The 16933-nt window shown below is 48.2% G+C and overlaps 1 protein-coding gene and 1 long non-coding RNA gene across 18 annotated transcripts in view; one reads left to right on the forward strand and one right to left on the reverse strand.

The window, feature by feature from the left end:
• Positions 1 to 5788, forward strand: part of LOC139041493 (uncharacterized) — a 30329-nt gene extending 24541 nt beyond the window's left edge. The window contains exon 3 of the long non-coding RNA XR_011496730.1: positions 4239 to 5788. This is a non-coding gene — a long non-coding RNA (uncharacterized lncRNA). The remainder of the gene's footprint in view (positions 1 to 4238) is intronic.
• Positions 5789 to 9598: 3810 nt separating this feature from the next.
• PLCH1 (phospholipase C eta 1) overlaps positions 9599 to 16933 on the reverse strand; it is a 223838-nt gene continuing 216503 nt past the window's right edge. For 9 of the 17 annotated variants that reach the window (XM_070493790.1, XM_070493796.1, XM_070493782.1 and 6 more), the window contains 3 exons: positions 16270 to 16329; positions 15527 to 15878; positions 9600 to 12747 (listed from right to left, as the gene is read on the reverse strand). In XM_070493790.1, coding sequence (XP_070349891.1) covers positions 10655 to 12747; positions 15527 to 15878; positions 16270 to 16329 — 2505 coding nt within the window. In that variant the 3' untranslated portion in view covers positions 9600 to 10654. Of the gene's footprint in view, positions 12748 to 15526; positions 15879 to 16269; positions 16330 to 16933 lie in introns of all 17 variants that reach the window. The other 8 variants (XM_070493786.1, XM_070493798.1, XM_070493788.1 and 5 more) reach the window with 6 other exon arrangements.

Genomic DNA, 16933 nt, shown 5'->3' on the forward strand with positions numbered 1-16933 from the left:
GTTAATTCTTCTTGAGGCAGCTTGCTCAAGACTGTTCACTGGGTGTGGTCTGCCAGTGCAGGCACGGCCAGAAGCCTGGTCCCCAGAAGCAGCATCGTACCCCATGTGCATGCCTGTCTTCCTCCCTGTCTCTCCACCTGGTCTCCTCACCTGTGTTCTCTGCATTCTGGGGCCCTGGCTTGAAGTACAGATCTCACTTATAACAACATATCCCCACCCCTGACCTGATCAGCTGGCAAACATACGTGTGTGTGTACATTTGTTTGTACTTATACAAACATACACACCAACACAAACAGCTTCTGTTTCACTATTTGTATTTCAAGGATGGCATAGAAACGTGATTAGGAGTGCAGAACTGGGAGTGAGGTTCTCCAGGTTCAAACCCCAGCTCGGCCATTCACTAACTGAAAATTTGAACGAGCTATTCAACCTCCTGTCCTTCAGTTTCTTCATCTATAAAATGAGAATAAATAACAACAGCACCCACTTCGTGGAGCTGCTGTGAAGATCACCAGCTGGGTCATATAAAGTGTTTAAAACCATGCACAGCACGCAGTAGGCACTCAGGATGCGTTCGCTGCCATGTGTGCACGGCACACACCAGGCACTCGGCGTGTGTTCGCTGTCACGTGTGCACATGGCACGCAGCAGGCACTCGGCATATGTTCGCTGTCACATGTGCACACAGCACGCAGTAGGCACTCAGGATGTGTTCGCTGCCATGTGTGCACACGGCACAAACCAGGCACTCGACGTGTGTTCACTGTCACGTGTGCATGCAGCAGGCACTCGGCATGTGTTCGCTGTCACGTGTGCACATGGCATGCAGTAGGCACTCAGCATATGTTCGCTGTCACATGTGCACACGGCATGCAGTAGGCACTCAGCATGTGTTCGTTGTGATGTGCGCTTACAAACAGCACTTCATAGACTCTGAAACTGGGGTAAGGGGCGTCAAAAGTGCTAAGGGTAGAACAGAGGCATCTCCAGTCAGTTGAGACGTCCCCAAAGCCCCCTCAACCTCACAGGTGTGTTGACTTCTTTGCCCCCCCCAAAGCAGGGCAAGGCAGGGAAGTCCACAGTTCCAGCACGCCCTGTGCCAGGGGCCTTCCACCCAGCTCCGTGTCGCAGGCTCAACTTTGGGCTCACAGGGTGCTCTACACTTAGGCTCGGTGGCTTTCACACTCCTGTGCTGTTATTTCGGGGGCTGGGGGGCGAGGTCTCTGAAACAACCTTGGAGGAGTGGGGATTGGGGAGGAAGCTTCCACCTTCTCAGAGGGCAGGTTCTCCTGCTTGGTGGGTGTGGACCCCGCTCCCTGCGGCAGACAGAGAGGATACAAGTGCATTCCTGCTGCTTCATGCTGCCTCTGTCTCCAGAATAAAAGATGGAATAGGACTTTTCTCAGTCCAGCAGCACTTGCTTCAGACTTTGTGAATTTCCCCCCAGCTTATTAGGATCATCTTTGTGGCACTGCAGCCTTTCTTCTTGTGCTGTCGTCATTAGCAATTTCAGTAGAAGCTGTTGGACAATCGTTATTTGAACAGGAGTCTCTGCCACCATCTCTCCTACTTTTCCACTGTTATTAAAGTCCCAGATAGCACATATGATTCTAAGACACACGGTAACAGGCTATTCAGTGTCATTCATTTATCTGCCTCCAGTCTGAGAAGTCGATTCTTTGAGAAAATGAGCCAAGCGGCAGTTCACTGGTCAGGAGGGAAATTACTCATCAAGCTCCAGCTCCACGCTCACTCGTAGTCTACCATTTAGATTATTAGCTCTGGAAAACTGCTTTGATGACTTCTTTTATCAGCTGCTTCCCCCTCCCTGCCTCTCTTCCTCACCCCCAAACAAGCCTCCCTGGGACCAGCTCCCCAGTGAGCCACTTGCTCTTGAATCCTTGTCTCTGAGTCAGACTCCGGGGGAACCCAGACCAAAACACCATCCCCACCAAGTGGCCCCATTTGCTGGAACTGTTGATCAAGGTGCACGACTTCCTCTGTCTGACACTTGGACCCTGGGTGGGATCACACGAAGACCATTTTCAGGGAGGCAGACGGTCTTCCGAGAGTCTAGCCCTTAGTTCCTTCCTTATGGACTCCTCAAGAGCCCCCTGACCTGAGGCACTGGGAAGGTGTGATGGTTAATTTTATGTGTCGCCTTGATGGCCACAGGGGCTCAGACATTTGGTTAAACATTATTTACAGGTGTGTTCGTGAGGGTGTTTCTGGATGAACTAACACTTGAATTGGTGACCGAGCAGAGCAGATGGCCCTCCCCAGTGTGGTGGGCCCCGTCCAACCAGCTGAAGGCCTGAGTAGAATAAACAGGCTGAATAAGAAAAGTGTCTTTCTCTCTGCCTGCTGTCTCTGAGCTGGGAATGAGCTTCTCCGCCTTTGAGCTCAGACGTGGACTGGAACTGACACCGTCAGCTCTCCTGGTTCTCAGACTGAGACTGGAACAACAGGTCTCCCCCGCTAACCCAAAGTAGAGTGTTCCTATGAAAACTTTCGGAAGGCAAAAGGGCATAAAGTGAAGAACTAATCACCGTTAATTTATATGGGAACACTTTTCCAGCGTTTCCAGACCCCAGAAATAACCTGCCAAATCATACCAAATAACACACAAAACCTGAAACAACACTGACATAAAGCGAAAGCAGGAATGACATGACGAATACGCAGCCTTACAGAGTAGAAATGATGTCTGTACAGTGATGTTTCTCTTACCAGAACCGGGATGACGGCGAGCACACAGGAAGGCTGGAGGCAGCGGTGGTGATGGGAGCTCAGGCCGACCTGTTGCAGGTTGGGGTGGTGGTGATGGGGGTTCAGGCCGAGCTGTTAGAGGTTAGGGTGGTGGTGATGGGGGCTCAGGCCGACCTGTTACAGGTTGGGGTGGTGGTGATGGGGGCTCAGGCAGAGCTGTTACAGGTTGGGGTGGTGGTGATGGGGGCTCAGGCCGACCTGTTGCAGGTTGGGGTGGTGGTGATGGGGGTTCAGGTATAGCTGTTACAGGTTGGGGTGGTGGTGATGGAGGCTCAGGCAGAGCTGTTGCAGGTTGGGGTGGTGGTGATGGGGGCTCAGGCCGACCTGTTGCAGGTTGGGGTGGTGGTGATGGGGGTTCAGGCAGAGCTGTTACAGGTTGGGGTGGTGGTGATGGAGGCTCAGGGAGAGCTGTTACAGGTTGGGGTGGTGGTGATGGGGGTTCAGGCAGAGCTGTTACAGGTTGCGGTGGTGGTGATGGAGGCTCAGGCAGAGCTGTTACAGGTTGGGGTGGTGGTGATGGGGGTTCAGGCAGAGCTGTTACAGGTTGGGGTGGTGGTGATGGGGGCTCAGGCAGAGCTGTTGCAGGTTGGGGTGGTGGTGATAGGGGCTCAGGCCGACCTGTTACAGGTTGGGGTGGTGGTGGACTCCCTGCCCACGGTTTCACATTGTGCTGGGCCTGGAAGATTATGTGAGCAGCTCTGCCTGGAGGTGAGGATCCGGAGCTGATTCTTAAAGGATAAATAGGAATTTTCCAGGAGACAAGGGTGGGCAGGGGCTGAAAGGGTCCCCTGAGAAGAGGGAGCGACATGAACAAGCCCGTCAAGCGCAGTTTCAACTACACATGGACAACACTTTCTTTCTGTCTCGAGCACCTGGGTGGATGGTAGCTCTATGCCTGGGATGGGGAGGGGAAGGCCTGGATGGGTCAGGACAGCACCTCTTGTCCATGGTGCTGAGACTCTCATTAGAACATCTGCTTGGAGCTGTCGGATTGACAGAGTCTGTCAGGCGAGGCCAGGGCTGGGTGCAGGGCTGGGAGCGTCTGGCACAGGTGGCGTGAAGCTGTGAGGTCAGGTGAGGTTGCCCAGGCATGGATGTAGACAGAGGAGAGAAGGGCATCCGGGACACCCTTGTTTTAGATGCTGAGCAGAAGGGGGCATCCTGTAGAGGAGGAGGAAGCTCAGGAGAGAGTCAAGGAAGGAGAAGCAGTGTTCCAGGAAGGGGGTCTGCACACAGTTTTAAAGCTTTAAGTAAACATTGGGAGGTCAGGATCTTTCCTATGAAGACGTGCATTTTCAGCAGACCCCGTGTGTGCACCTCTCACCATTTAGCACACTGTATTAACATCATCTATTTACATGTACGTTTCATAAAACATTTTGTGAACTTCATAAGGCCAAAGAATTTGGCTAAATCTCTTTTCTTTTTAATTTCTGGGTCTCACTATTAAAACTGCTTCTCAACAGGCCTTCAATATGTTTCAATGACCAGACATGCTAACCAGCTGAGCTGGACCAACTTACACACCCAGCCAACACCACCGCCACAGCAGCCTCCTCGCTCCCCAGGCAGAGCAGTTCCAGCAATAGATCATACCTGACCCACTGCACCTGCTGCTTGGCCACCTCCGCTGACCAGGCGTTCCCACGCCCAGCTCCAACTGACCAGGAGGGGTCACCATGTCTGAATGCTTGCCAGAGGGACCCCCGGAAGCTCTGGTGCCCCAGGGAGGCTGGGAAATGCTGAGCAACAGCTGGACAACTAGGAGAGTTAACATCCTGAGGAGGCAGGTTTCAAAGTGGGAGGAAGGAGCCAGCAGACACTGCCGGTCACGCCTTCCCCTAATGGATGGTTCTGAAGCGCAGTCATTCTAGTTGGCCTCTGAAATATCCCACGAGACTGGCACCTGTCGTTTGTCTGAAGCCACGGCCAGTGTGGCAGCCCTCCTCCTGGGGGCTTCTCTCTCCTTCCAAGCCTTTCTCTCCTTCCCCGACTCTTGCTTCCTTGGGTATGAGCCCTGTACAGAGTTCATTGACCCCCCAACCTTCCAAGGACACTGGGCCTGGGCCCCACACAAAGGAATGTGTCTGGGCTTGAGGCCAAAGATGGCCACTTCGGCCTTGACTCTAAGGCACAAGTTACAAAAAAATATGTTCTGCGTCATGTTCCTTGTCTGGGCTGGCCACCCCAACGGGCACCTGACAGGACTTGAGAAACATCCCATCCATGGGAACAGGAAAAGATAACTCAAAATATCCAAATGTCTAAAACCCTGAGTTGGAACCCAGAGAAACCTTGGGATAAAAGTGAGTCACAGGCATAGAATAATTGGGAGTCTTACTGAGGAGAGGACGCTTTGCCTCAGACCTGGACAATCGGCACTCCCGCCCCCCGTACAAACTACTGGGATTTCCCCGGCTGATTGTGGTGTGGATGTTGTAAGCATCGATTTGTTGTCCCCCTTTATCCCTGTTCTTTGTTCTGTTTCCCTTTATCAATAAACTTTGACTGCTTAAACAACCAAGTAGACTTGGCGGTACCTGGCATTCCTTGCCTTTTGCGACTGCGGGCAACAAACCCCAAAAACATAAAAAGCTACCCCCTCAGAGTCTTCTCCAAGAAACCCAGCCCAAGGAAGCCGGAGCAGAAACCCAGAAGCAGACACCCAAGGAGCTGACTTGGTGGGATGGAAAAGCAGAAACCGTGAGCAGACACCTCCACAGGCACAGCACTGTGGTAGAAAAGCCCGAACTCTGACCGATGAATGGCTGGAGGCTCAGTGTGGACGAGTCTGAGAGTGAAAAACTCTAGCAGGACCCAGGCACAGGGGCCGCACACTCACGAGCTTACCTCCAGGAGCTCTAGCATGTCCTTCAAGGGAATACTGAAGAGAATTCCCCTCCGTCTTCCAGCAGGGGGAGGGGAAAGAACCATGTTGCATGTGCGAGAGGATTCTGTTCTTGTTCACAAGACCTGCCCAGAAGAAAGTGTTTCACCAGAGCCTGACCTGTTGGGGTTTTATTGGAGCCCAACAGACCTGGGGAAAGGAAACACCCACCTCCAGCCCCTCTAACCTCTAACCATCCTGTCCCACCTGAGGGGCGAACACTGAGAGGTTCTCATGGAGTTCACAGGCCAGGAGCACAGACTCGCCAAAAGCAGAGACCTCATCAAAGGACCACAGACTGCCGCCCCCCTACATGTGACCATCAATCACTGAAGGGTCACCATTGCAGCTCCTTCCACCCAGAGCATCACGTCCACCTTTCAGCCAAAGAACACAGGGCACACTGAGAGGCAAAACACCGAGTGAGGAGACTTGACCACATCATAACCAGAGTCAGACATGGCAGGAACGTTGGAATTACCAGAAAGGAATTTGAAAACACTAGGATTAATATGCTAAAAGCTTTAAAGCAAAAACATGTAAAAACAGAACATGTTAGCACAGAGATAGGAATTCTAAGAATCAAAAAGAAATACCAGAGATCAATAGATACCTTGGATGGGCTCATCAGAATACCTGACGCAGTCGAGGAAATGATCTCTCAGCTTGAAGACACAATAACAGAAACTTCCAAAGCTGAAAAGCAAAGAGAACAAAGATCGAAAAAAACAGAGCAGAACATGCAAGGACTGTAGGACACCATAAACGGTGTAACACACATGTAATGGAAAAATCAGAAGGAAAAGAAAGAGAGAAAAGAACAGATGAAATATTTGAAGCAATAATGACTGAGAATTTCCCCAGATTAAATGTCAGACACCAAACCACAGACCCAGGAAGTTCAGAGCACACCAAAGGTAAACGCAAAAAAACTCCAAACAAACAAAAATATCCTTTATTTTGGCATTCAAACTTCAGAAAATCAAAGATAAAGGAAAAATCTTGAAAGAAACCAGAGGAAAAAATACTTTATCCATAGAGGAGCAAAGAGAAGAATTATATCCAACTTCTCCCCAGAAACCATGCAAGCAAGAAAAGAGAGGAGAGAGAGATTTAAAGCGTTGAGAGAAAAAAAGTCCTACGAACCTAGATTTCTGTATCCTGTGAAATTATCCCTCAAAAGTGAAGGAGAAATAAAGACTTTCTCAGACAAACAAAAATTGACAGAATTTCTTTCCAGTAGACCTGTCTTGCAAGAAACGTTAAAAGAAATTCTTCAGAGAGAAGAAAAATGGAAAAGGTCATAAACTCACATCCACAAAAAGAAAAGAAGAGCATGAGAGAAGTAATAAACGAGGATAAAATAACAATGTTTATTTCTCTTCTTCCTAATTGATCTAACAAATAACAGTTTGCTCAAAATAATAATAGCAACAATGTTTTTGATAATGTATGCTTATGTGCATATATAAATATATATATACTTCTGTTTACTTACATATAAGTGAAATGAATGACAGCAATGCTACAAGAGACAATAGGGAGGAATTAGAACTATCTCGCTATTATAAGATACTCCCATTACTCATGAAGTTGCATAACATTATCTGAAACTGAATTTGGATTAATTATAAATGTATATTGCAAATTCTAGGGTAACCACTTAAAGGAGAGAAAATGGTATCATATAAAATGCTCAATTAAAACCACAAAAGGCAAAAAAAGTGTAGAAGAAAAAATAGGAACAAGGAATGAAGGCAACAAAGAAAAAACAGTAACGACTACAGCCAATACTAATCCAACTATATCAATAATCACTTTAAACATCAACAATCTAAATCAAACACTTAAAAGACATATTGTCAGAGTGGATCAAAAAACAAGACCCAACTATGTATTGTTTACAAGAAACTCACTTTAAATATAAAAACACATATAGATTAAAAGTAAACGGATGGACAAAGACACACCATGGACATCAATCAGAAGATGGCAGGAGTAGCTACATTAATGTCAGACAGAGCAGACTTCAAAGCAAGGAAAGTCATCAGGGATAGAGAAGGACATTGCCTAGTGATGGAGGAGTGGATTCTCCAACAAGACATAACAGTACTTAACATGTATGTGCCTAACCATAGACTACCAACGTCACGAGGCAAAAACCGATAGAATTATAGGGAGAAATACATGAATCCACTGTTATGGTTGGAGACTTCAACACCTTCTATCAGTATGGGCAGATCCAGCAGGGAGAAAATAAGCAAGGACATAGTCCAACCCAACAACACCCTCATCAACAGGATATAATTGCCATTTATTCACAACTTCATCCAACAACAGCAGATTACACATTCTGTTCAAGCTCACATGGAACATTCACCAAGGCAGACCACATTCTGAGCCATAAAACACACCTTAATCAATGTAAAAGAAAAGATATCACACAATTGCTCTCAAATCCCAATTGAATTAAACTAGAAATCAATAACCGAAAGACAGCTGGAAAACACCAAAATACCTGGAGATTATTTCTAAACAACCTATGGATCAAAGAAGAAATCTCAAGAGAAATTTAAAAATATTTTGAACCAAACGAAAATAAAAACATAACATCAAAATTTGTGAGATGCAGCAAAAACAGGGCTTACAGGGAATTTTATAGCATTGAATGTATATATTAAAAAAGAAGAAAGATCTAAAATTAATAATCTAAGCTTTTACCTTAGGAAATTAGAAAAGAAGACCAAATTAAATCCACAGTAAGCAGATGAAAAAAATATAAAAATTAGAGCAGAAATCAATTAAATTGAAAACAGGAAATCATTAGAGAAAATCAAAACCAAAAGTTGGTTCTTTGAAAAGATCAATAAAAACTGATAAAACTCTAGCCAGGCTAAGGAAAAAAAGAGAAAGGACGCAAATTAATACTATTGGAAATTAAACAGGGGACATCACTACAGAGCCCATAGACATTAAAAATAATCAAGGAATACTATGAACAACTCTATGTTCACAAATTTGATACCCTAGCTGAAATGGACCAATTCCTTAAAAGACACAATTTGCTAAAAGTCACACAAAAAGAAACAGAAAATCTGAATAGGCCTACATCTATTAAAGAAATCGAATAAATAATTAATAACTTTCCAAAATAGAAAACAGTAGGCCCAGATGGGTTCACTGGTGAATTCTACCAAAGATTTAAGGAAGAAATTATACCAATTCTCTACAATCTCTTCCGAAAGACAGAAGCAGAGGGAATAGTTCCTAACTCATTCTCTGAGGCCAGCGTTATCCTAATACCAAAATCAGGCAAAGACATTATTAGAAAACTACAGATTACTATTTCCCATGAACATTGATGTAAAAATCCTCAACAAAGGTTAGCAAATCGAATCCAACAATGTAGGAGAAGAATTACACACCACGACCACGTGGGATTTGTCCCAGGTATGCAAGGCAAGTTCAACATTCAAAAATCAATTAACACAATCCATCACATCCACAGGCTAAAGAAGAAAAATCACATGATCATATCAGCAGATGCAGAAAAAGCATTTGACAAAATCCAGCACCCATTCTTAATTAAAACACTCTCAGTAAACCAGGCATAGAGGGGGACCGAGGGCAGCCAGGGCCTGATTGCTCCCCTCTCATCCTCCCCATCACAAGGAGGCCGCAGGCAGGCCCATCTGACAAGTGTCTTGCCTGCCTTCCCCACGGGCCTCCACACACCCCCACCCTGGGCAGGATTTGGAAGGATTATTTCTTAAACTAGCGATTCAACACCAAAGGCAAAGAAAGTCACTACTTTTGATTTCTTTTCAAGTCACCTTACAAATATGGCCTTTAAAGCATAATGAAAACACTGAGAGAGATAAATTTAAAAGATGAAAATATTTCTGAATGCTCTGGGTCCCTCACTCAACAGTCATCATATGAAAGAAAAAACTCACCAAGTGTTTAAAAATCTGCTTTAATTATATTTCCATGAATTCCAAGAAGAACATCATTGCAGTTAAGGTTACAAAAAAGCAAAGAGGGACAACTGAACATGCAATAAAAAATGGATTCACAGTGAAAATAACGGATGTTGATACTAAAATACATTACTTGGCTCCCTGAAGGGAAAAGCTTTTTTCCTAATTATCTATTCACTTGGCTTTTATTATGAGACTTTTTTTTCTTGAAAGCTTTGGGGAAGTTTTCAATTTGTGCTACCATCATTGTTAGCTTCTGAAGGAAGTCGCTCATTCTGAAACCCATTGTTTGCAGTCTATAATATAATCAGAAAATTCAAAAGGACAACAAATAGCTTGGCAACTGTGTTCTTGTGACATACAAAGACATTAGCAAAAATATGTAACAAAACTTACGGAAAACAAACAATTTTGTCCTTATATAGAGAGTTTCCTTTCTTCCTCAAATCCTCACAGCCTACTCTAAAATGTGGGTGTGTGTGTGGGGCGGGGGCAGCTACCAATCTCTCAGGGGGAGATAGAAATCTTAAAAGGTAAGGTAACTACTTCAATCGTGTTGTAACTGAGTTATAAAAATTGCATCTGGGCTTCTCACAAAGAGGGAAAACTAGGAAAGATGAAAATGGCTGTAAAGTAAAGAATTCATCCGTTTGTCCTTTGCAAAGTCTCTTAACTCAACAGTTAGAGGGTAAAACGACGACATGGTGACTGCGGCCTGAGGGCACAGAGAGAAGAGCGTCTTGGGGAACACACACCACCAGGCTGTCTAAGCCTCACTCTGCGCATGCACAAGGTCCAGGCTGGTGGAGCTGACACCTGGGGGAGAGGTCCCAGCACACGGAAATGTCACCGACACTGTACCCAAACACAGGGGCAGGAACAACACGTGGAGTCAGAGGGAGACCAAAACCAAGTTTAAAACCGTTTCAAAGCCAAGGGCCATATTTACTAAAAACTGACAAGTGACAACTCTATAGAATACATTGTAAACATTGACAATGCGGCTTTATGTAACTCACAGTCTCAAAAGAAAATAAATCTCTGGTTTATCATCACTGCTGGGCTCAGTGTGCACAAAAGAATCATCGGAACCAAAGCGGTGGGTCCGGCGGGAGCGCAGGGCTGCGCAGGCGCACGCGCCCTCGGGGGGGCCCCTGCCATTGCCACCAGGCAGGTGGGCGCCGGGCAGGTGAGCGCCCGGCAGATGCAGGTGGGCCACATAGGAGCCCGTGGAGTGCCGGGTCCCCGCGGGTGCGGGTGCCGCGCGCTTGGTGCGCAGAACCACGCCGCCCGCAGCGCTGGGGTCCGCGCCCCGGGGCCGGCCGGCCTCCTGCCGTTCCCTGGCCCGACTGGCAATGTTGCGCACCCTGCTCTGACTTCTGGAGGACAGCTTTCTGACCAGCACCCTGGGGACCTGACCGGTGTCCTGCTGTGAACATGACGCCGGGCAGCCGTCATCCTGGTCGAAGGACACGAGGCGGCGCAGCTGCTGGGTCAGGGCATCCGCCGGCTCCAACGACGCCGTCGGCACGCGCACACCCTCCTCCTCTCTGGCACCCGTCGCGACAAAACTCTTACTGATGCACTGGTACGTGCTTTCGAAACTGCAGGCGATGTCTTCTGACGTTAGGTCCCCCAGACTTTTGGACTTGCAAGGACTGGGCAGCTTCATAGCAGGCAGAGGAGCGCGTGTGGACCATGGGGGCGCAGGGGCATGCACGTCCGGAGCACTGGACAGGGGCACACAAGTCGGGTTTGTTTTTGCTTCTGAATTTGAGAAATGGTCATACACAGAACCAGCACCCTGACGGGCTAGACAAGAAACACCCTGATTTCTGACATCCTGAATGCTGCTGAATATTTCAGGGACAGGAGGGCGCAAAGTCTCCTTACAGTAGCCGTTTCTCAAGCCTCTTTGAAAATGTCCCACCGCATCCTGACTGTACTTCAGTTTTAAAGGAGAAGCAATGTGACTTGTGCCCTCTCTCCTAGACTCACAGGCTGTCACAGACAGGTTTTCTGAGTCTCCATCCAGTTCCACGAGACTGCTCTCTGCAGAATTGAAACAGAGAGTGGGATCAGCGATTACACCTTCCAGCGTCAAGTCCGCGGCCGGGGCCAGGCTGCGCGCCTGCACCGTCTCCAGGGCCTCTCCAGGGGCGGGGCTTTTTGGTCCCCAGCAGTGAGAAGTACTCGAGGACCGGGGCAGGTTGCCTTCCACGGCCCTGGTCTTGGCCTTTCCAGGAGGGGCGTCATCCAGCTTGGTTTTCCAAGCAAGAGTGCAGGTGGTTTCACAGACACCTGGGCGCGCTGAGCGTTCGCACGTCTCAGGACTCGAGGATGGCAGCAGCGCAGGGGGCGAGCTCAGGAAGGGTGACTCGGGTTTTCCCGTGGGAAAGCCACACTTGACGGGCATTTCCAGGTCCGCGGCGGGCAGGGGAGGACGGCCTGGCCTCACACGGGTGCTGTTAAGATGAGCAACAACTGTGAGGCTGGCCTGGTCGCTGGTCTCCTCGAACTGGCCAATCAAGGCCGAGATGGAACTGCCCGGCTCGTTCTCGTTAGTCAAAGTGACGTCGTCGATGAGACGGGAAATCTCACTCTCCTGCAGAATCGCGGTGGAGTGTAAGTCAGGCGCGTCCGCGCAGAGCGCCGAGATGTCAGACAGAGAAAAGGATGCTGCAGCTCTGCCCGGGTCCCAGGTGCCGCCCAGGGCCTTAATCTCCAGACTGCTCTGAGAAAGGAGGCTTCTCCCTTCCGCAGGAATCCGGGCATCCACGTGCTCCTTAAATCTCACAGCGCACGGATCTCGTGTCGGGTCAGGTGCAGGATCCGGAGCCCAGTGCTGCCTCGGGGACAGCGACTTGCTGGGGCTCTGGTGTTCCTGGCAGTCCCCTGCCACGTGCGATCTGGCCCTCCCACCCGCGGGGCCTGGCGCTGCCCACTGCCCTCCTGGGACCAACATGTTGGCAGTGGAAACAGGGGAGTCCCGTAGGCCGACGTCCTTGGGGAGGAGAGCGCTGGAGGAAGAGGACAGCTTTTTGCTGAAATTTGGAAGCCGTGGGTCTTTCATACCTGCTGCCCCGTCTCTTGCGCCATCCTTCCCTGCTGCCAGATGAAACAAACAACACTTTAGGGGACGTGCACACACTCACGTTTGCCTTCAGACAGACAAATGAGAATGTAGATCTGTTACATCGTGACAGAATAGTCATGGATTGTGTAGATTCGCAACAAAGTGTCTGTGTGATGAATAAATGGTAAATATATTTATAGGGGTTTCACTGAAGCTTCCCTTTGAATGTCTATTACATCAGCCAAGGATGTAATATTCATTGTGAAAACATGTCAATGAGTTACCACACTTCACAGTGAAGATTACCTTCCGTTGTGTCCTATTCAGAATTGTACTACACAGAAGCATGGCAACAAAACAGAACAAGACAGCTCTGTTAACAAAGGGCTGTGGTACCTGTAAGAAGATACTGTAAACTTCACAGAGATACCAGGACTAGCAAAAAACCACCAATCATCATTTCGAAAGACATTTTGGCAAAAGATCTAATTTAACCAATTAATTTCTAAAAGAAATTGGCAAGTACAATAAAAGTATTAAAATTTCAGTATCTGTTGACTTTAAAATGTAAAAATAAAGAATTGGTCACCAATTCTATGCCATTGCTAATATCTAATTTTCTGTTAATCATACATATTTCTATTTTTAATACCCAAATTTCGTACTGCATTCTCCCCTAAAAGAGGCAGTAAGATATCAGGCACAGTAAGGAAAACTATAAAAACACACGCTTCACAATAATTTGGGGTACCCATCATGCTTGCTTCAGTACTAAAACAACACTAGGTGTTCAATCAAGTGTTCTGGACCTTATTATTTTCATAGTTTTTTAATAGTTTCAGTCATGAGATACAAGAAAGAAGAACTTGACTTACTACTTTTCTAACTAAAAGAAAATCATAAAAATTTGATAAACCCAGAAATTATAAGGAAAAAAATTAAATATCTATGATGTTACCACTCAGAGGCAGACACTGTAAGCTTTGTAGAGGGACAGAATTATGGATAGAACTTTGCATTTTGCATTTTCTCCTCTTAGTATTTTTTCTACATTCTAACTTGGATCATTGCATGGCTATGTAATGCTCCACATGTACAAGTTTTATATAAATATGTATATACATGGATGACCAACTTGCATAACTGCTTTTTAATGGGAGGAAAGAACCATCGCCTCCATATTGCTTTCTAATTCAACTCAGTGATATTAACATCTTAATTGTGGCATTAATAGGATAAATCATAACTAATTTCTATTGAATATAGCTGCATTTCCTCCAAAAATGGAGTTTTAAAATAAATTTTAAAGTGTATATTTCATCTCTTCTTTGATACTGCTCTTAGCAAAATTTGAAACTTTTTTTTCACTTTTTTTGAGGAAGATTAGTCCTGAACTAACATCTGCCGCCAATCCTCCTCTTTTTGGTGAGGAAGACTGGCCCTGAGCTAACATCCGTGCCCATCTTCCTCTACTTTATATGTGGACTGCCTGCCACAGCATGGCGTGCCAAGCAGTGCATAGGTCCACACCCAGGATCTGAACTGGGGAACCCCAGGCCACAGAAGCAGAACATGCGAACTTAACCACTGTGCCACTGGGCTGGCCCAAAAATTTCAAACTTTTAAACTCCCTTTTTCTCCTTCATATAAACCATTCAAAAATTGGTTTCTCTCCCTAGAATAACTTACAATAAAAATCAGTACAAGCAAAATGGTGTTTGTGAGAAAACAGATCACTGGAATTAGGTCATACGATAAAAGGAGAATTTTGCTAAAAGAAACAAGTAGTCATGCGTCACCTCTGGATGGGACACATTCTGAGAAATGGGTCATTAGGCGACCTGGCTGCTGTGTGGGCATCACAGCATGCCCTCACACACACCTGGGCGGGCAGCCTGCCACACTGGGCGACACGGCGCTCATCTCATGGGAGCATCATCATACACGCGGCCCGTGGTTGACAAAAATGCAACTATGTGGCACACAATTGTATCGCATTCTACTCGTCTGAGGGATTCTGATCCAGTTAGAACACACTTGTTGCAGAGACATCAAATGGACACCTTTTGGTGCTAAATTACCTGGAAGAGCAGGGGAGCCCCCACATGAGCCAGGAGCTCTGGGGCACCGCACGCAGGCGTGGCTCTTTATCAAGCTCCTGATGAGGTGAAGCCTTGTGCTCAAACTAGGGGAGCAGGAGGGGGACCCATTCCTGAGCCTGAGCGGCCCACAGCTGCACAGGAGCGCGACCCCTGCGCCCCACACCACCCCGCATCAGGGGAGCGAGGCTCAGAACTGCTGCGCTGCCTCTGGAGAAGCAAAGGCTTCTCAGGCGACAAGGGGTTTGCTTCTCACATCTGGCTTCTCCTCCTTCTCCACACACGTTCCCAGTAGCGGAAATGTGTCTCATGGTGGGGACAGAAACAGCTGTACTCAACCTCAGAAGAGTCAACAGAATCTCATTCACCCTCAGAGCACTCAGTAAACGTGGTGCCCACTGGGCAGCAGGACAGCAACCCTCCGTCCACCGCACCTGCAGACCCATAGGTGCTGGCCATTTCACCTGAGACCCCTCATCCCTCTCCGTCAGTGTCAGATAGCTAGGCTATTGTCCAGCGCTAGGTGACCAGGAAATTGCTCTGGACCACCCTCTCTCCAAAGCCTGCAATTTGGTCCTAAAGAAAACCTTAAAAATTATAACTTTTCAGTATATTTTCCTTTGCCTACAAAACATTGACCAGGTCATAATGGTAACCAGGGACCTGAGAGCGGCTGTACAGTTTATCCTCAGAGGAACTCAAGGTGTCTTACCCGGAGGGCTCTCCTTCCCTTCAGCAGCCTCGGTCACTGTGGGCGCGGGTGGCCAGGCCCCCAGCAGGGTCCTGCCGACAGGCATGGACACAGGGCGCGCCTGCAGACTCCGCGCCGTCCTCCTCAGGACCCCGTCAGGCTCCCTTGCAGGTTCACATACAGAATCCTTTATCTCCACCATCTCCTGGAAGCCTGTTTTGCTCTTTTTCCTGCCTTTGGCTGGAGCGCTGGCTGTGCGTCGCAGAATCCTGTCCCCGAGTGACCGCTTCCGCATGCTATGGGGGTTGCTATCGGAGGCAGCGAGCCGGGGGTTCTTGTGGAACAGGCCCTTCAGGCCTTGCAGCTGCCTGCTCTGTGGACACAGAGGACCGAACACAACTTAGGTGGATGCCGCAGGGTCAGCAACTTGCCTTTTAAATGACGTCTCCGTGAAAAATGGACACGAAACACACTCCACAGCCACTGAAGAATGTTCACACCAAGCAAGCAGCCGCTCACAGCATGATGACGACGCATGCAAGTCCTGCCAGCCCCTGTGAGGAGGCTGCCTCCCTCCTCGCAGCCAAGCTCTCCCCAAGCTCCCCGCCCGCAGCGACGGCACGCTGGGACAGCTCCCCTGAGCAGCCACCTGCAGGCAGGGGCACGTGGGAAGGTGATTAGGAAAGCGAGTGGGAGGGTGAGCAGGCATGCCGCCAGGCTGCACAGCAGGGGACGGCTGGGCCAGAGCCGCACGCGGTCACTACCTTGGTGGCTCCTAGAAAGTGCAAGATGGTATAACTGGGGTTGAGGATTAAAGGGCTCCACTGCAAGGAAAGCAGAACACACAGAACACTGTTTGGGCCTGTTCCAGATGGGGTGTCAGAAAAACAAGGGAGAAACGCATTCGCTCCCTGACCCTTTCCTCCACCTCGACACAGGCACAGGCTCCTCACTGCATGCTGTGGCTCATGATCCTCAACCCAAACAGACCTTGAGAGAACAAACAATGGGACGCTCGCCTGGACATTTATGTAGGAGGGAGAACATGGACTTCCTTTTTCAAGTTTTATTTCTGGCTCAAGTTTTAAACAAATTCTGAATTTTCCTGTTTCCCTCAAGCACAAGAAATGCTGCAGATACCCCTTAGAAAACCTGGGATTCCTAGAAATTCAAGGACCATTTCTCGATCACTCTCATTTGTGTGAATTCAGGCCAGAGGGAGCTCCTAACAGGCAGCACAGCAGGCGCCAAGTGGAAGCTCCCTCGGTGGGAGATGGGCCTCCGCACCACCCCACTGATGGGGGATGGACCCGGCCTGGTCAGGCTGGACCAGCCGCTCCCTGGCAGGCAGCGTGTGGTCACAGTGACAGCAGCCAACATTTCTGCAGTTCACCATGTGCGCCAGGCAACCTTTCTATCCCACGGTCC

This window comes from Equus asinus, chromosome 21 (assembly GCF_041296235.1).
Source record: "Equus asinus isolate D_3611 breed Donkey chromosome 21, EquAss-T2T_v2, whole genome shotgun sequence".
Taxonomy (NCBI): Eukaryota; Metazoa; Chordata; class Mammalia; order Perissodactyla; family Equidae; genus Equus; species Equus asinus.